This window comes from Phascolarctos cinereus, unplaced genomic scaffold (genome assembly GCF_003287225.1).
Source record: "Phascolarctos cinereus isolate Bilbo 61053 unplaced genomic scaffold, phaCin_HiC Scaffold_8;HRSCAF=390, whole genome shotgun sequence".
NCBI classification, from domain to species: domain Eukaryota; kingdom Metazoa; phylum Chordata; class Mammalia; order Diprotodontia; family Phascolarctidae; genus Phascolarctos; species Phascolarctos cinereus.
In genome coordinates, this window is record NW_027556291.1 from 50191329 (window position 1) to 50211437 (window position 20109).

The window sequence follows — 20109 nt, forward strand, 5'->3', positions numbered from 1 at the left end:
GCCACTACTGAGTAGTCATATTTTTTTTTATACACATCTACACATGTCAAACAGAAGCCTTTTTCACTTCCTTCTGGGAGCTATGATTCTAGTTTAAGAAAGGTTAAGGCAATGATTTCTCAGAAGCCCTTAGGCTCTATGTGTAAAACTGGGGAATTCACATTGAAAAGTGACACTGTTACACCCACCCGTTTGTGCACGGGTAACAGATGTTCCACAACTCTTCACAATTTCTCACAGCATATGTGTGGTTTCCTCCTCTTCTCCATTTAGGTTGTAACCTTTATGATATTCTACCATATTTTTATAAGTGTTAATAATCTGACTGATTTGAACACAGTGTTTGCATGAATCATTGTATTGCCTCGTTAAAACAACATTCTTGTTATAATATTAGCAAATCAATGTGGGTGTGTCGATTTAATTTGCCTTAGCTATACTGGCCACAGCTGCTCTTCTTTTCCCTTTCTCTTGTGTCCTTCAGAGGACTGCCTGGATCCAATGTGTTCCAGCCATGGCATCTGTGTCAAAGGAGAATGTCACTGCTCCACCGGCTGGGGAGGAGTCAACTGCGAAACTCCTCTTCCTGTATGTCAAGAGCAGTGTTCAGGACATGGAACTTTCCTTTTGGATGCTGGAGTCTGCAGCTGTGAACCCAAGTGGACAGGGTCTGACTGCTCCACAGGTACATTTTCATTCTTTTCCCACACCCCACAACTCCCAGGTCTAATTGTTCCGTAAGGCACGGATTTCTCCAAGTGAGGGTGATAGGAGGACTGGTGTCTTATTGCATTTAGATTTTATAATATTGCTAGTGCCTGTATTGTATGTGAGAGCTTACATTAGTGAGATTCTGCTGGATTCTCTCCCATGGCTTCAGCTAACACCTCTGAGCAGGTACTAGTAATCAAGGGGTCACCAAATAGGTCCCTACTCTTGTTATTTCCTTCAAGGAATCTTGCATATGCACAGGAGGGACCTTGTGAATAGCTAACACACAACAGAGTGGGATCTCGTATTCTCTGCAGCATCCTTCAGTGACTTGTCTCCTGGAAAATATTTGCCAGAGCCTCCTTGTCCCTTTTTCCTGCCTTCATGAAGGATACCCTCAATATACATATAGCTTATTCTCAGAAAGATTTCCTGGAGATGGGAAAACAGACATATGAATTTAGGTTTAGATTTTTCAAGAACACCTGGTTTTGGTAATAACATGATCTGTGAAGGTTTTTTTTTTCCTACCTCGAACAATTGGGAAACTCTCCTCTTTTTTCAGATACTGTGAGAATTCCAGATTGTGTGAATCCAGCATGGTCTTCCTCTGAGTTTGCTTTGTATAGTTCAAGTGTTCTTCTTAACTGTTTTCTTTGGGACCGTTTCTACTTGGTCATGCAATGCACTGGGAACTTGGTGTTAGAGTTCAGATGCGGTGGCTACTTTCTGATTGATAAAGAAGAGAATTTATTGAGATCTTTAAAACCCTTTTTCATTTTGGTTTGTTTATTCTCTTTATCATTCCATCTTTAAATATCCATAGGATGACCAACTTTAGTTGGATGACTTTCCAAACTTTCTATAAACTTTCTTTTCCCTCTACTGTTTTCTGTAGTTTTATGAGGGGATACTTTTTAATAAGCTTCTATTGTCTTCTGTTATAAGATGCTGTAAATAATTTTATATTTGAAACCAATATTGGCCTTAGTTGTCATATCTCAGAAGCATTGGATCTTCTGTTTGGCAAAGAGGTGGAGTAGGTGATGGATGAATTGATATATAGGCTCTTTTGGTCTCCACATTGTGGCAGTTGATTTTTATGCATTAAAATTCTGTAGGAAATGATCATAGTCATTGTAGATATCCCTCTTTTATCCCTTTCTCATTTTTCAGTGGCAACAACTTATTTAAATAAGTAAAGATCATGTTGGCAGAATTGTACATCATGTGTCCTCCCACACTGATTCTTTTATATTGCTATTGATTTTTATCTTTATTCTAAGAAGTCAATGATTTGGCTGTACCTTGACAACAGATTTGAATGTGATTTCCATATTAATTGCCATTAATTTCCTGCCTTTTAAAATATAATCCGTTTTTCTTTTTGTTATTCCTTGTTCACATGTTGTCACAATTTCTTGAAGAAAGTACTGCTGGTATAAAAGCATGGCTCTTCTGTATAGTCTACAAGCTTTTGGCCTTGCTTATTTCTTAATCCTATACTGCAATTTCTAATTTTTTTCATCATATTTTCCTATGGCCACCTTTCCATTGAAATCACCATGGGTTCAAACCAAACATATATTGATTGATTTTGGAGGGGCTTCATAGAAATTTTCCACCTCCTTTTCCTAATGCAACAGATATTGACAGTTATCTTCCAGGTACACTTTTTTGCAAATTCTTATCACAAATGTACTTATATGAGATAACCAACTTAGAAATGGTGCTTTTGGATACTTTATAGAACCAATTCAAGAACCTCTATGAGGTGCATTTCCTTCTGACTTTTTATCGAGAGCAGTGGTAATGTGATTGGCCATTTACTCTTCTCCTGTATTAGGAATATGTTACTTAAATCTCACGGAAGTGGAAGGAGAGAAAAGACAAGGAAGAAGAAGGAAGAATCATTGCATTTTTAAAATGGAAGGAAGCTAAAATATCACCTTTCTTATCTGGAAAAATAGGGACAGAATACCTGTACTGCCAATTTCACTGAATTCTCATGAAGAAATCATTTTTATAACCTCTAAAGTGTCATATTAGTCTAAAGTATTTTTAAAAATCTTAATCAGTGTTGTTATCATGATCAAAGCTAACCCTCATTTAGAAGCTGAGGAAACTGAGACATGAAGAGGTTAATATAATAGGCTTGCCTGAGGTCTCTTACCTTCTATAGTTTCTGAGCCCTTATCCTCTTAAAACTTTTTTTGGATGAATTCATCCTATTGATATGTACAAATAACTGTCATTGTTATTAATAGAAGTTAAATAGTCATATGGATTGGAAAAAAAAACCTTTCTCCTCTCCCCAATTTCATGACACTTTGTATGTACTAATGAGTTAAGAAAATCTACAAAACCCCACTGGCCTAATAACTATACCAAGCCTTGTGTAAATGTCATTTTCTTTAGAGTTGAGTTTTGCAAAGGCACCACCAACATGGAGCTTATCTCCATGCCAAAAAGAACTCATTGTAAGACTGTCATACCTTTAAAACATTCCACTGGGGCTACAATATATTGCTTCACAGTACAGTGACCTTGGGTAAATCACTAAGCCTTACTGGGCATCACATGTCTCTCTGTAACTTGTCGAGACATAGGGAGCACATGATCTCTTGGAGTCTTTTGCAGCTCCAAGATGTCTGATTAAATATATTGCTCCACTGACAGTGATTTGGAATTGCCTGTAGGCTGTATAACTGTTACTCCATATCATTTATGGTGAAATAATATTAATAGTCAGTGTTTGTGTTCTCATTCTACGGGCATCCTTTGCGACATTCAGTGATATCAGATCTTTTTGTTTTGTCTTTACCAGCTTTGAAATCTCGTTTTATAGATGTATCTTCATCATGACAATGTCTCATTAAGTTTTCCCTAACGGAAGATGATATACATCCACTAATAGAGCAGATAATTAGAAGATGAGGTTCTGCTATTGCCATGGAAACTATTTCCTTGATAATTCAATGGACATATGAGTGAGAAAACCATCATTAGTTTTCCTATTATTGACTGTGCCAACAATCTAAAAGTTTTCATTTGGCTCTCCATGTCTATCACACACAGCTCTCTTTCCTGCAGTTTTCAGAAATTGATTAGGCCATTTCCAATGGTCAGTGCTTGCAGTTTATTGTTTTTCCTTCACACAAAGCAATAATAGCAGGGTCACCCATTGCAGTTTGATAAAGAAGCTTAGTTCTAAGTGTAATTCAGATGCTATGTGGACAAATATTTCAGTATCCCTCAAGTCATTCAAAGAAACATTCCTCTGACATGTACACAACTGCTAGAATTGAGCATATTCAAGAAAAGAGTGGTAACTGATGAAACTAGATTGAGAACCTGAAACTGAAACTTATAGATTATCTTCTTTTTTTTTTTAACGGGTTATAGATGTGTAGTCATGCAAAACACTTCCATAGTAGTCTTGTTGTGAAAAACTAAGTATATTTCCCTTCATCCTATCCAACCCCCCATTTATTCTATTCTCTCTTTTGACTCTGTCCCTCCTCAGAAGTATTTGCTTCTGATTATTCCCTCCCCCAATCTGCCCTCCCCTCTATCATCCCCCTGCTCTCTTGTCCCCTTCCCCCCTTATTTTCCTGTATGGTAATATAGATTTCCATACCCAATTATATGTTATTCCCTCCTTAAGTCAAATCCTATGAGAATAAGATTTACTCATTCCTTCTCACCTTTCCCCATTTCCTCTCCACTGTAAAAGCCTTTTCTTGTCCATTTCATGTGAGATTATTTTCCCCATTCTACCTCTCCATTTCTCCTTCTCCCAGTATAATTCTCTCTCACCCCTTAATTTTATTTTCCAGATATCACCCCTTCATCTTCAACTCACCCTGTGTCCTCTATCTATCTATCTATATACATACATATAATTTTTCCCTCCCACTACCCTAATACTGACAAAGGACTCATGAGTTACAAATATCATCTTTCCATGCAGGAATGTAAACAGTTCAACCTTAATAAGTCTCTTATGATTTCTCTTTCCTGTTTACCTCTTCATGTTTCACTTGAGTCTTGTATTGGAATGTCAAATTTTCTATTCAGCTCTGGTCTTTTCATCAAGAATGCTTGAAAGTCCTCTATTTCACTGAATAACCATTTTTTCCCCTGAAGGATTATACTCAGTTTTGCTGGGTAGGTGATTCTTGGTTGTAATCCTATCTCCTTTGCCCTCCAGAATATTATATTCCATGCCCTCCGGTCCTTTAATGTAGAAGCTGCTAAATCTTGTGTTATCCTGATTGTGTTTCCACAATACTTGAATTGTTTCTTTCTGGCTGCTTGCAATATTTTCTCCTTGACCTGGGAACTCTGGAATTTGGCTACAATATTCCTAGGAGTTTTCCTTTGGGGATCTCTTTCAGGAGGTGATCGGTGAATTCTTTCAATTTCTATTTTGCCCTCTGGTTCTAAACTATCAGGGCAGTTTTCCTTGATAATTTCTTGAAAGATGATGTCTAGGCTCTTTTTTTGATCATGGCTTTCAGATAGTCCAATAATTTTTAAATTCTCTCTCCTGGATCTATTTTCCAGGTCAGTTGTTTTTCTAATGAGATATTTTACATTCTCTTCTATGTTTTCATTCTTTTGGATTTGTTTTACAGTGTCTTGATTTCTCATAAAGTCACTAGCTTCCAATTGTTCTATTCTAATTTTTAAGGAAGTATTTTCTTCAGTAAGCTTTTGGACTTCCTTTTCCATTTGGCCAATTTTGCTTTTTAGGGCATTCTTCTCCGCATTGGCATTTTGGACCTCTTTTGCCATTTGGATTAGGCTATTTTTTAAGGTGTTATTTTCTTCAGTATTTTTTGGGTGTCCTTTAACAAGCTGTTGACTTGTTTTTCATTATTTTCTTGCATCATTCTCAGTTTTTCCTCTACTTCTCATACTTGCTTCTCAAAATCCTTTTTGAGTTCTTCCATGGCCTGGGACCAATCCATATTTTTCTTGGAGGCTTTGGATGTAGGAGCTTTGGCTTTGTTGTCTTCTTCTGGTTGTACGTTTTGATCTTTGTCACCAAAGTAAGATTCTGTAGTCTGGCCTTTTTTGCACTGCTTGCTCATGATCCCAGCCAATTACTTGAGTTATAAACACTTTGTTGAGGTAGGGGTCTGTTTCCAGTGTGGAGAATGTACTGTCCCAAGCTTCAGGGGTTTTGTGCAGCTGTTTTCAGAGATACTTCTAGGGACCTGTAAATTTTCAGTTCTTCCAAGGTGCTATGATCAAGGATGAGGCATTTACTCCTTTCCTGGCCTGTGCTCTGGTCTGTTAGTGACCTTAAGCACTCTTTTCTGTCTTGGAACTGTGAGGAGGATTTTCTCTCTACCACCACTACAAGCTCCACCATGCCAGAACTCCACCTCACCCCAGGACTGCCACCCAGAACTGTGACCCAGATCTAAGCATAGGCAAAGCAAGAGAATCCTTCAGCAGCAGAGAGATCTCTGCAATCCCCTCTCATCAGCCACTAGATTCCCCCTCAGTCTGTGGGCCAGAAGCTCAGGAGGCAGTTGCCGCCCCAGAGCCGAGCTTAGGGACTGGAGCTGAGACCACCATGCCTCTTTCTCTCACTGCCGACACAGACTTTTCCCACTGACCTTCTAAGTTGTCTTTGGAGTTCGTGGGTTGAGAGTTCTGGAAACTGCCACAGCTGCCCATGATTCAGTCCTGCAGATTATTTTCCAGAATATGCTTTGGACACGTTGTTCAAATGATTCTGACCTGTGCATGTCTAGATTTAACCTGAAGGAAAGAAGACTTGCGGAGCACACTGTAACTGTCTTCAAATATTGGAAGGGCTGCCATGGGAAAGAGGAATTTAGATCCATTCTGCTTGGCCCCAGAGGCCAGAACTAGGAGCAATATGTGTTGTAAAGAGGAAGCTTTTGGCACAGGAAAATCTGCCCAACCGAATTCAGAAAATATGTATTAATAATTACTATGTGCAAGACACTGAGAATACAATAAATAAAACCTGCTCTACCCTCAGGAATTTCACATTGGAGCAGATCTCTCCAAGAATACAATAGACTGCTTTCAAAGGTAGTGAGTTCCCCATCTTTGGACACCTTCAAGCAAAGGCTTAGATGTTCTAGAAGAGATTCCTGTACAGGGAAAGGTTGGGCAAGATGGCCTCTGAAATCTCTTTCAACTTAGTCTAGAATTCTTTGATTCTCTGAGACAGCATCTCAATTTTTAAAAAAAAGTGTTGATATCTTTTGGTTTTGTACCACCTTCAGTTCTAATTATATCCTTTATCCTTTTCCTACCTGGAGAGCTATCCCTTGTAACAAAGAATGAAAAAGAAAAAGGAAAACAGCTGTTTACCAAAATGAACCAGTGCATCTACTATGTCTGATAATAAATGCAATTTTACACATCCATCAAACCCTATGTTTCCAAAGAAGGAAGGTGCATTTATTCATCTCTTTTCCAAGGCTAACTTGATCATTATATTTGTAAGTTAGGGGGCAGGGAGAGAATGCAAGAAGAGAATTTGGAACTGAAAATTTGAAAAGTGATGTTAAAAATTAGTTAGAAAAAAACATTAAAGAGGAGGGGGTAAAAGATTAATTGACATTGAGTGTATACCAATGGATCGTCTAGGTTGTCCATAAGTTATCCATTGTTCTTGCTACAGGACAGGTATGCTGTTATTCATAAATCTCTTCGGTATCTTTTGCATGCCTTGCATACAAACCACGTGTGTGTCTATTGCCTTTTGGGTGACTTCTAATTTGAATTATTTGGAGATTGGGCTATTCTATGACTTACAGTCATATATTATCATCGATAGAATACGGGTGTTAAAAACATGGAGATTTGTTCTAAGGTTATTAAAATCACTGAACAAATGCACATATAGCACTAAAAAAAAGGTCCTGAAACTTTAGCAGAAAGTTTCATGTATCAGCCAATAGGCATACGGTATATGGCACATGCTAAGATTTTGCATCATTTACTTTTTTCATACATAGAGGCAAGCTGTACCTTTAAAGTACTCTGATGGTGGCTTCAGCTTCTTTGCCTCAGTGCCCAAATTATGTCAGCATGTGATCACATCCCTTGGGAAGGGATTACTCTTTCACTACTGCACTTTAAAGGAAGAGCCGTGGGTCATTTCTGATTTGGTTTATTTAATACATCCAATACCTACATGGAAAATGATTGCTACAACTATAGTGTGGGTAAAAGCTTTTAACTCAGGTGATGAAGCTGATTACAGAAAGCTAGAATATAGCAAAAACAGCAAACTTTAGAAAGTTTTGCCAAATCAAATTTGCAAAGGTGATTACCAAAATTGGCAATGAAGGTGAAGTGGAATATCACTCTATTTTAATTGGTTATTTGCAGTATATTCTCCTCTCAGACAGTTTGTCACCATCAGATTTCTCTTGGGTCTTGAGTGAGAACAGAACCTAGGACAAATGAAAAAGAAAATCCCCCCCCTTTTTTTTGGTGAGGCAATTGGGGTTAAGTGACTTGCCTAGAGTCACACAGCTGATGAGTGTTATGTGTCTGAGGGCAGATTTGAACTCAGATCCTCCTAACATCAGAGCCGGTGCTCTATCCATTGCGCCACCTAGCTGCCCCCAAAAATCCCCTTTTTCAAAAAACGTCTCTCAGCATGAGGGGGTGTGTCATGCATGGTAAAGACAGTCAGGTAGTATATTGCACACCAAATGCTAGTTGGTTTTAAAGCTAAACTTTTGCTTTTCTTTCCCACACAGTTCAAATCATGGGGGCGTATCCTATCATCAACAGTGAGAGCAAAAATGCATTCCACTTGGTGACAATTTGATAAGTTGGAATTAAGAGGTTACTGCTTTTCAGCTGCCACTCCAGCTGCCTGGCTTTTGTAATACATGAGAGCTTTTCAGGTGTTTTCCAAATGGGGCGAAAGATTGCATTCAATAGGGTGCCGTTTGCGTGGCAAGAAAATTATCTGTGGTTGAGCGTGGAAGAGTATGATAAAAGTGCACAGCCTGTTACTAAGAATTTGTTTAGGCGTCATGATTTGAACAGTGAACCAAAATGTCTTTGGATATTTGTGGGATAGAGAAAAATAAAATGTTCCTGTACTTAGTATTGGACTGGGATTTGGGTTCTGGTGCTGAGTTTGCTAGTGTGTGGTCTCAAACATGTCACTTCCCTTTTCTGAACCTCAGATTCCCTATCTGTACAATAAGCGCTTAGAGACTAAATGACCTCTGAGTTTTGAATTCTCCAGTTTTGAATTTTACAGTTCCTTTCTTTAGTGACTGGTGATCTTCCAGGTTCAGAATCCTACTATTTTAAAGCTGCACTTAATTTTAAAGATAATCACATTCAACTACCCTCATTTTACAGATGGTAAAACTCAGGTTCTTTTTCCTCATAATTGTAGCTCATGATCTCACTCTTGCTACTCTAAGGACACCTTTATTTTAGGCTCTGGTTTATGGATTCTCCCCATCAAGTGACTGGTGGAGGCAGGATATAAAAAAAGGTACTCAGAGTATAAACATGAATCAGCTACGGAACACGTTGTATTCTCATGCGCAAAAAGGGAATGTCTTTGAATGATTAGAGCAGCATTTGGTAATTTATCACTAATACAGTTGGTTGAAACAGTAACTAATATTCCAGCTCCGATGGTATACCTATAAGCAGTTCCTTTGCTAGAGCTGCTAATTAGCCACTTTACATTTCACCACTTAACACAGACTAAAAACCAAGTAGACCCCCTTTTGGGGCAACTCTTTCTTCTTTGGCCCATCAGTTTCTGCTGCTCTTGCCTCTGAAATTGTTTATCTAGCTGCTACCCTGCTGCTATAGCACCCCAGAAAAGAATGGTACCAGATGATTTTGAACAAGGGCTTATACTAAAGGAAAGAAGTTACAAAAGGGAGGAAGCCTCAGGAATGAGTTCATGACTTGTTGCCAGGTAGGGAAGTACACCCCCACCCAATACACTCTGAGTATAGCTCAGAGAGTTGGACTTGCCCTTTGAAATTTTTGGAAAGAGGAACCCAAGGGATGACGATTTCCCCCTTATTACATCCATGGTGTTCCAGTTCAGTAGCCAATTAAAAGACTTATTGTCACTATAAACCATGAATTCCCAAGTAATCATGGCCAACAGTAAGTGGTCAGAGGATATATACTCATGCTGGGGGGGGGGGGGAAATAGCCCTTCCGTCACATATTCACATATTCCCAGAAGCAGGCTCACCCAAGCTTCTGTGCGTGTGCTTACCTGGAATGGCATGCTCTAAAGCAGTGGAGTCCCTGAAATCCTGGAATAACCCAGCAATAACCCAATAAAGCCTCAATGAGACCAGCCCAGACTTTCCCTCCAAAAGTGCACAGAGCTTAGCCCTAACATCAAGTCCGAAGCCATGAAGTAGGCTAGAGGAATAAGCAAACAAATAAAGGAATTAAAAAGCTATTATGATAACAAGGATACTCAAGACACTAAACCAGAATAAATGTCTCCAAAACATCGACAAGTCAAGCCTCAAAAAAAAGCCAAAAAGACAATAGCTTGGGCACAAACTCAGCTAGAATTCCTAGAAGAGATGAAGCAAGAGGTTTTTTTAAGTTAAAATATTTTAGAAATTAAATGAGAACACTTAATGAAAAAATCAGAAAAGAAAAGAGAATTATAGAGGAAATAATTGGAAAGGGAATTAATAACTTGGCATGAAGATGTGCAAAACCTTACCCAAGCAACAAACTTCCTGAACATTCGAATGGACCAAATAGAAGCCATTGACTGTTAAGAGACAACAAGAAATATTTAAACAAAATCAGAAAGAACTAAAAAAAATAGTAGAAAATGTAAGATATCTCAAAGAAATAACGACTGACCTAGAAAACAGATCAAGGAGAAAAAATTTAACAACCATTGGACTACCAGAACACTATAACCAAAAAAAAAAAAAAAAGGCCCTAGACATTATATTTCAAGAAATCACAAAAAAAAAAAAACTGCACAAATCTCTTAGAATCAAAAGGCAAAGTGAAAATAGAAAAAAAAAATCAGTCACCTCCTAAAAGAAATCTCAAAATGAAAATGTCCAGGCACGTCATAGCCAAAATCCATAGCTACCAGGTTAAAGAAAAATGTCACAAGTAGCCAGAAAGAAAGAATTCAAGTACCAAGGAGCCAGTCAGGATCATACAGGATTTACAGCCACAACTATAAAGGAGCAGAGAACTTAGAATACCACATTCTAGAAGGCAAAGGATGTAGGCCTGCATCCAAGAATAACTTACCCAGCAGCCCAGCAAAACTGAGTATAATTCTACAGGGGGAAAGTAGACTTTAATGAAATAAAGGACTTCCAAGCATTCCTGATTAATAAAACAGAGCTGCAGAGAAACTTTCAAGTTCAAATACAGGAGCCAAGAGAAACATTTAAAGGTAAACAAGAATGAACAATCATAAGAAACTAAACAAGGATAAATTCATATATCTTATATCTTCTGCATCACAGAGGTTAGTCCACATAAAAATTTTTGGCCCTTCCTTCATACTAGAGAAGAAGTCTGAATTCTTATGGTATTAAAAGGTAAAATAGGTTGGTATTATACAAAACTATGCATGTATTTTATGAACTTCTGAGTTTCTAAATTTTTTCTGTGTTATCTGCTGGCCTTCACGTGTCATCTGCGACTTCTGTCAAACCTCCAAAAAAAATTCCCATTTAATTTCTTATGTGTACCCATGATATATTGAAACCATGTTGGAGAAAGTCGTGATGTGGAAGGGATAACTGTATTCAACTGTGGGGACATGTGTCTTCTCTGAACCCTATCATCATCAGGGGTCATAGAGGAAGTCTAATTAGACAAGTCGTGGGAGTGGTTCTGTTATGTCTTGATGATATTTAGAAAAAGAGAGGACAAGAAATAAGAGGGGGGTAGAAAGTGAAAAGAAGGTTAGGGAAAGTTATCTCACATAAACAGGGTGTGCAGGCAGAAGTCTAAATAGAGAAGTAGGGAAGGGGTAAGAGAGAGTAGCTGATACTTGAACCTCACTCTCACCTGAACTGGTCAAGTGAGGGAAAGAATATACATACACACACATTTTGGTATAGAAATATATTTCACTGAAGAGAAAATATGAGGGAAAGGGGAAAAGGGGAAATTGCAGGGACAGTAGGTTGAGGAAGGGATTTGTCTTAAGCAAATCAAACTCTGGGGAATTACAAAAACATTTATAGTTCTTTTAGGCAGTTTGCAAAGAATAAGGACAGTTATCTATAAAGTGGGTAGGGGCTGAGCAAATTATGCTATATAAATGTGATAGAATACTACTGTGTTGTAAGAAATAATGAAGGGTGATAGTTTCAGAGAAACATGGGAAGATATGTATGAACTAATGTGTAGGGAAATAAATAGAGCCAGGAAAACAATTTATACAGTGTCAACAATATGGTAAAGACAAACTTTAAAAGAATTAGGAACTTTGATCAATTTAATGACCAACCATAATTCTAGAGGACTAATGATGAAACATGGTACCCATCTCCTGATAGAGAGGTAAAGAACTCAGGGGGCAGAATGAGATAAATATTTTTTGGATGTGGCCAATATGGAAATGTGTTTTACTTATCTATACATGTTTGCAACAGTGACTTTGTTTTTGTTTCATTCTCAATTAGGGGAGAGGGAGGAGAGAAGGCAGATTTTTGCCAATTGAAAATAGATAGATAGATAGATAGATAGATAGATAGATAGATAGATAGATAGATAGATAGAGATAGAGATAGATATATATAGATAGATATAGATAGATAGATATGTATGTATGTACATATATATGTGTGTGTGTGTGTGTGTATGTGTATATGTATATATTTTTAAAACTGACACGCCCTTTCCAGGAACAATAATGGTATTGAGTTGGTTATTCAGAGCAAGAAGTAGAAGTGTTTGTGTAGAAGAAGGGGAGGTGCACTGGTAACAGCAGGGCACATCAGAAGATTGCTGAAGCAGCCAACTAAATAGAATATAAAATAAGATCTTATTGTAAAAGGCATTTTTGTACATTAGACTTCTATGATACTATGAGTTTGTATCTCTTTACCACATATAACACTACCTCTGGGCTCTCTCCCAACTGCCCTTGACACTGGTAGATCGGGTCCCAGAGGGCAATGGCTACTTTTCCTTTCAAAGTTCAAGGTAAAGGTACTACTGAGTGCTTAGGGGTCTCCTAGTACTGTCACTCATGACTCCTGACCAGTATAATCCCTATTGTTTATAGAATTGATATCAGGTAGCCAGTCTAAGTTAATTAGCTCTTGGAAAAGGATATTTATTAATGTGGTACAATAAAAAGTTGGTCAAAAAACATCCCTTCAAGTGTCTGGGACGTACTCTCCCACACAAATCCATATAAAATCCAGGGTAAAGTGAGAATGAGCTTCGACAATACGCATGACAAAAGGGTGCCTCCTAGCTTCTGGTTTCCTAAAAATCTTGGATCTCGCTTTGTGTGGACCTCATGAAGTTCCTTTTAGGTAGGTGTAGCTGTCCCTTAGTCTTGAGGTCCCAAGAGTCTTGAAGCTGTCTTTCCTGTCCACGTGTCTAGTTTGTCCTTGGAACACTGCTCCTTCTAGGACGCTGCAACCTGCTCCACTGGGAAGTGGACAAAGGGGGAGAGAGGAAGACAAAAGGAGCCCCTCTCCCCACCTGTACAAGCAGTTCCTTCTCAGAGCCTAGGTTGGAGGCTAGGTTCCTCTACTAGGCTGGCTTCCTGTTGGAATACCAGATTCTAAACTGGCTTTGAGGTTTTTTTCCAAGACCCACTGGTTCTCTTTAACCAACCATAAGGCATTTCTTATATAGCCTAAACTGCCTCCCTTGTTTTGTACCTAGTTTACACCTTTGACTGGTTGACTCAGTAGAGGTATCTAGGAATTGTTCACACCTAGTTTATATCTTTGATTGGCTCTGTAATTCAAGCAAATGGGTGTTCTCACTTGATAAAGGTATCAGGGCATCAGAGCATCTTGTTACTTACATTAATTGGGATTGAGGGGTGTGGGACAGAAGAAGTATCATTACTAGAGATGGTAATAAAGTACATCATAAGGTGGTTTTATAAATGCCCTTTGCACATTGAAGAAAGGACAGAATGAATTCCTAAATTGTACAAAAATGTGTTTGTCCCCTTTTAGAAGTTAACTCTCTATTGTCAAATACAGGGTATCTTTAAAACTAGAGTGCTTTGGGGGTAAAAATTGTAAAATTTTGTAATAGTTGTAAGTTGGTCTGTGCTTTGTAAAGTGATTTAAAATCATTAGAGTGGCACATTTTTTAAAGTAAGTGCTTCAAAGGAAAATGAGTGAAAGAACATTATAGTGTATTAATGGAGCTCAAGACATCTTAAATTGATTTTGAAATTAAGCATCAAAAACTGCAACTTAGAAAAAATTAGGTAAACCATTATATAGCAATCAAAAAAATCTTGAAATTTAGGAAATTGCACATTAAGGGTGTCAGTCATCCTGATTTGGCAAGGGCAAAGATGTTCAGTGACAAGAAAACAGACTGTTTAAAATGTCCTTAAAAACTGAACTGTGCATAAACTACCACATTTTATCTTTTGCTTTGGACTTATTTCCAAGTGAGATCATGTATGTAAAAATGCTTTTTGTAACCTTAAAGCAATCTGTATATGTCACTGTTCTTTTTCTTGTTATGTATCAGTTTTGCATCCAGAGATGATAATGGGGATTATAAGGGAAAAGTAGCTAGTAAATATGAAAATACTTTGAAATAACTCACATTTCTCTCTGTGAATGTCAGAACTGAGATTTAATCCAAGCCTACCCTGAAGGTCTGGTGTTCTTCCCAGCATACCACAACCCCTTTATAAAGAGTCTCAAGTACTAGGGAATAATCCGTTTTCTCTAGTCTTTATCTAGTTGGATCTCCTATTTCTTCTGGCCATTTTTATGTGCAAGGTTAGCTTGTGAGGAGAACACATCCATTTCTTTCATCAGGCCAAAAACCTAATCATCTTGCATTTTCTGAGTGTGAAAGTGCTATTCTCCAAGTCTGTACTAAGGAAAAGAGTGAGCTTTCTATGTGTTACCTGAATTTCTCCCAATAGGAGAGTATTCCTGGTTCTGTTCCATCCAGAGATCGGTACTTAGGTTGGACTTTTATCTTCAGTCTATTTCTGGCTCTTCCAACTTGTCAAATGGAATGCCAAGTGGGCCAGAAACCAATGCCATGGTAGCTATTTCCTTCTTGCCAGTTACTCTGCTTCCTCTCTAGTTCCTCAGTAACATGAGCTCCTGGGAGCTCTAATCCAATGCAAGATTCTATTCTGATAACCAGCATCATGGGCCCAGCACTACTCTGTGGGCTGTGTTTATGCCTCAACAAGAAACTGAAGCTATGTTCCTTATCTTCAAGAATTCTCAATGCTTCAGAGGGCTTGGGATGTAGACAGGAGTACAAGTGAAGTGCAGGGTGTTGGGCTTACAAGAGGCAGCAGCATGGTGAAGAGGAAAAAGTATTACCTTCAGAGGAATCTCGATTGGCTATGAGAGTGAATGAGGGCTATTCAGCACCAGGATAGGTGTGGACCATTGCATATTGGGTCCTACAGTGGAAACAGAACTGGATAGAAATTTGTGTTAGAATCCCGGCTTTAATCTACTACCTATGTGAGTTTCCTTCCCCTTTCTGGGCCTCAGTTACCTCATGAGCTCTAAGGTCTCTTCCAGCTCAAAATCTATGGTCCTGTGATGTTTTTCTGGAGATCTTAAAGAAAATGATGGGTTCCTCCATGCCTGATGTGATTAAGAATGTCAGGCATAAACCTGAAGTTAGCAGGGGAGATGCCTTTCTGTGGATGCATAATTTAATGAAGGTCCCCCCTCTGCCTAAGTGGTACTTTTTAATTCACCAGGCACACTGTTCTCTGTCCTATGTCATATTCAGTGCTGTTCATCTTCATGAGGTGTTCTTTTCACTAAAGCCAACGTGCACATAGAAATAACTCAGTAAATGTCATTCCCCAGCAAAAATTCTTCCCTTCACAACAACAAGGACATCTGACCCACCCTCTTTGCTTAACTACAAAAATGATGAGCAAGTTGGAACAATCATAAAGTCCTTGGAAACAGGGGTCACTGGGTGAAAAAAATTGAGAGCCTGTGGCTTAAATTGACTGAGATCTCATCTGTCTTAAATTTTGTGTATTTTTCAAAAGATGTTACCTTTTTATAACTGGTGTAGGAAGAGGTTTTGCATTTCTTTGTTTTGATCTTCCCTAGTAATATAGTTCCTTTGCCGTATCCTTTTCATCCCTTGCTCTTGTAAGTTGGGAGGAACAGAACAGATCTTTGACTGGGTCAGTCAGTATTTCTTGTAGTCTTTGAAGAAACCAGAGGGGAAATCTAACTGGGTAAACTAGTTTCTTTTCTGGGAAAAACATCATCATCATAACTGGAAGGAAAGCTTAATTCAAGGCCCTCGGGAATTTAAAGTGAAAATCTTTGGACAGCAGAATGGGCCTAATGCAGTCATTCATTGATTTGAGAGAGAGGATATGTCAAAGGTATTAGAGTTGCAGTGAGGCAAACCGACGAGGCAGAGGATGGCCTGCCAACCTTTACTTGATCCTTTGCTGCAGTAGAGATTACTGGCAGGAGGGTCAGAAATATTCCCTCTTCCCAGTCCCTTCCTTCTCCACTTACCAAGTCAATTCCCCTCCAGCTATACTCAAAAACATTCCTATTCAAGAAATTCACCATTTCCTTTTGGCTTGCCACAGTTAAATCTGATCAGGTATGAATGAGGGGAGGGAGGAGCTGACTTAGCCTCATTTAGTCAGCTTTGGTGGGGAGCTTAGACACAGCAAAGCGTGGTGAATTTGTGTCTCAAATGGTAAACTGACCCTAGCCAAAGCACACGGAAACTGGCACAAGGCTGGATGATCACAGTGGTGTGGCCACTACGAAATGGGACTGAGGCAGCTGGCTCCATCAGGAAGCCCAAGTACCTTAGACTGATGTTCTTATTCAGTCATACCTGTGTTGGATCCTGGAGAATTACTGAAGAAACCACACTCGTCCTTAGCCTGATACTTTGTCTCTTTTAATAATATTCTCTGATATTTGTATAGAATTGTAAGGTGTCCCAAGCACTTTACAGATCCATGTGAGCCTCATAACAAGCTTGTGAGGTAGATACCATCAGCATTATTCTCCCCGTTTTACAGATAAGAAACCTGAGGCTCAGAGGTTAAGTGGTTTGCCTATGGTCAGTCAGCTAATAAGTATCCTGGGTAGGACTCAAGCCATGGTCACTAACTTTGGAGTCAGAGGACCTGGATTAATATCCCAGCTCTGCTACTCACTTATATGTGTGTCTTTGGGAAGGCAAACCACTCTCTGTGGGCCTCTCTTGCCTCTTCTGCAAAATGATCAGGTTGGACCAGATGACATATAAAGTTTTTTCCAGGTCTAAATCTATGACCAAGTCAAGCAGTCTGTCTTCTACATTATGTTGCCTCTCATCAAGTTTTTTAGAACCCTAAATCACCTAGTTTAGGCCCCCTGACTTCAGGTTGGTGAATATAAAAACTGTCTAGGGAAGATGGTTTTCTATTTTCTTTCTCTCTTCTGACTCATTTTAGCAGATAGATAGATAGATAGATAGATAGATAGATAGATAGATAGATAGATAGATAACTGCCATGAAAATCTGGATAGGCTGATAAATCTAAATGATATGAACCTCCAAGGAGAACTTCCCATCACTCTGATGGCAGCAAGGAGAGGGTCTGGAAATGGTAGTGTGGGGGAGGTTGATGAGAAGGGGAAGGGTGTGACTAGGGATACTGTGTTGTCTGAAAGGATCTCTGACTCCATTAGTGCTAGAAGTGAAAGGAGCAAGGGGTAGGGTGGAAGAAAAGGAAATGAGCATTTATTAGGCACCTACTATGTGCCAGGCACTGTGCTAAGCACTTTAGAAATATTACCTCATATGGTCCTCCCAACCCTGGGAGATAGAAGCTATTGTTATTCCCATTTATAGTTGAGATTGAGGCATTCAGACATGTGTCTTGCCCAGTACCACAGAACTAGTAAGTGTCTGAGGCTGGATTTGAACTCGGGTCTTCCTAACTCCAGCACCAGCCCTCTATACATTGTGTTACCCAGCTACCTTTGGGTGGGGGTTGGAGTGGGGGTGGAGAGCAGGAGAGGAAGAGGTCTAAAATGAAAGGAAGAGAGTTTAACTTTTTATGTTTCCTAGTACATCATTCACCAGCATTCCTCCTCCCTTGCTGTATTCAGTTGACTGTATCCCAGAGTCAGTATCTGCAGAAATCCTTTGAGGGCTGATTTAGCTTCCTGATGCTTAATATTCCTCATGCACCCTAGCCAGCAAATTCCTCCCTCTCACTCCTCTAATTGCAGGGATTGAGAGTCACTTTTAAAGTCTCACTTTAAAGTTCTCCCTGTGCTCTCTAGAGCAGTATTGGTATTATCTACAGCTCTCTAGATCACTGCCACTCCTCTGCTAATTGCATTGCCTGGCTCCATCTTGTTCACCTTAATACCTGCCATCCCACCCACCCCCAACGCCCTGGCCTCCCAGTTCTCCAATCCTCTCCACTCCAAGAACCTCTCTCTGTCTCCAGTCCACCTGAACCATGCAAAGGAGTGGGCATAGTTAGACAGTTTGTGCATCTCCTCTCATTCCTGTTCCAGTTGCTAGAGCTCCTAGTTACGGCTCTTCTAGTCCCCGTCCAAGGAAAATGAAATTAATCTGGAATGACCTCCTCCTGATGAAGCCATGCCAGCCCTCTTTGGTCATCACTTTGGCCTTTTCCCTTTGTCCCAATTCCTTTAGTCGTTCTTTGCTCCAGTCTTTTGGTGATTACCAATGACAGGCTTAGCAATCACATGGGCCAGTTCCTTTAACCTCCTGCAAGATAGTTCTGGGCCAGGTGGCTTGACCTAATCAAGAACAGCTAGATGCTCTCCTACTGTCACCTCACTTCTCTTGGGTATCACCCCCCTGTGAGCCACTTTTGTTCAGACCTTTCTAGGCCAAAGATCATTCTCTGTGGCAAAGAAAACAAACAGAATAAGAGTTGAGCAGCTTCACCTCTGTTGTGGATTACCGCTTTGCCATCCACCTTGAAACCTGGACCTATTCTGGTCTATGTACCTTGGGGCAGCTAGGTGGCACAGTGGATGGAGCGCTGTGCCTGGAGTCAGGAAGACCTGAGTTCAAATTGGGTCTAGCTGTGTGACCCTAGGCAAGTCACTTAGCCTCTGTTTGTCTCAGTTTCTTCATTTGTAAAAATGAAAATAAGGATAGCACCTACTTCCCAAGGTGGTTCTGAGGATCAAATGAAATAATATTTATGAAGTGCTTAAATGTTATCTGTTATTATTCTTTCTTAGATCCCCTTCTTTTTGATAAATGAGTTACTTTTAAAAGACCTGCATCCTTATATTTTTTTGCCAACTTCAGACCCATAGCCATCCTGATGCTCTTCTTACCTGCCTTGCCTTGCCATTATGTGCCTCCTTCATTACCTGTCTTTGTGTCCATGTTCTGAATATGTCTTTTTCACGTTCATCTTCGTTGGTCAGTTCTCTGTGTGTCTGTATCATTCACTTCAGACAATTCCTTTTCCTCTTCATTGGAGCTGTTTGTATTTATAGCTTCAAAATTCCAAAGGGCTGTCATCAATAAATATTGCTTTGTCTCACCTTTCCTGTCTATTTGGGAGTTGGAAGGTGCAGGGAGGAAAGGAACGCAGTTGTTGTGAAAGCCACGTATGTAGTTCTCTTTGCTGCTCTTCTTTGTACACTGAAATGGTCATATTTATTGAAGATTGACAAGTTCATGATAAAAAAGAAATCATTATAAAAGAGAGGAAATCCAGAAGCTGGAAGCAATTTAACATAGGGAAGCTTGCTGTTGCCACAGTCAGGGAGACAGAGCCAGGCTGCAGTTGTTACTACAATCAACCTCTCTCCCCCTCTGAGACCGTAAATATGAAAATTGAGCAACTCCAGGCTTCTGAGCCTGTGTTTCTGAATTGTCTGTTAAACTGCACAGCTCCATTGTTGTCTAGAGGAGAAGCAAGAGAAGCAAGTGGCATTTCTTTGTGACAGAACTGTGTGACACTTTGGGCAACCGGTTGCCTGGGTGACTTTTTCTGTGCCCCACTGTGGCAAGTGTGTCACTGGGAAAACTCTTATTCATTGGACTTAATGCACAGTATACACCAATAACGTGCACAATAATGACTCTGCTTAACATGACCAAATGCAACCCTGACCATACTTTCTGAACCCTACCCTATTCTTTCTGGTCTGTTTTTGCTGG

At 39.4% G+C, this 20109-nt stretch overlaps 1 protein-coding gene across 2 annotated transcripts in view; it reads left to right on the top strand.

Annotated features, from left to right (window-relative positions):
• Window positions 1–20109, top strand: part of TENM1 (teneurin transmembrane protein 1) — a 649974-nt gene that overhangs the window by 420492 nt on the left and 209373 nt on the right. For both annotated transcript variants that reach the window (XM_020976349.2, XM_020976350.2), the window contains exon 11: window positions 485–685. In XM_020976349.2, the coding sequence (XP_020832008.1) occupies window positions 485–685 (201 nt within the window). The remainder of the gene's footprint in view (window positions 1–484; window positions 686–20109) is intronic.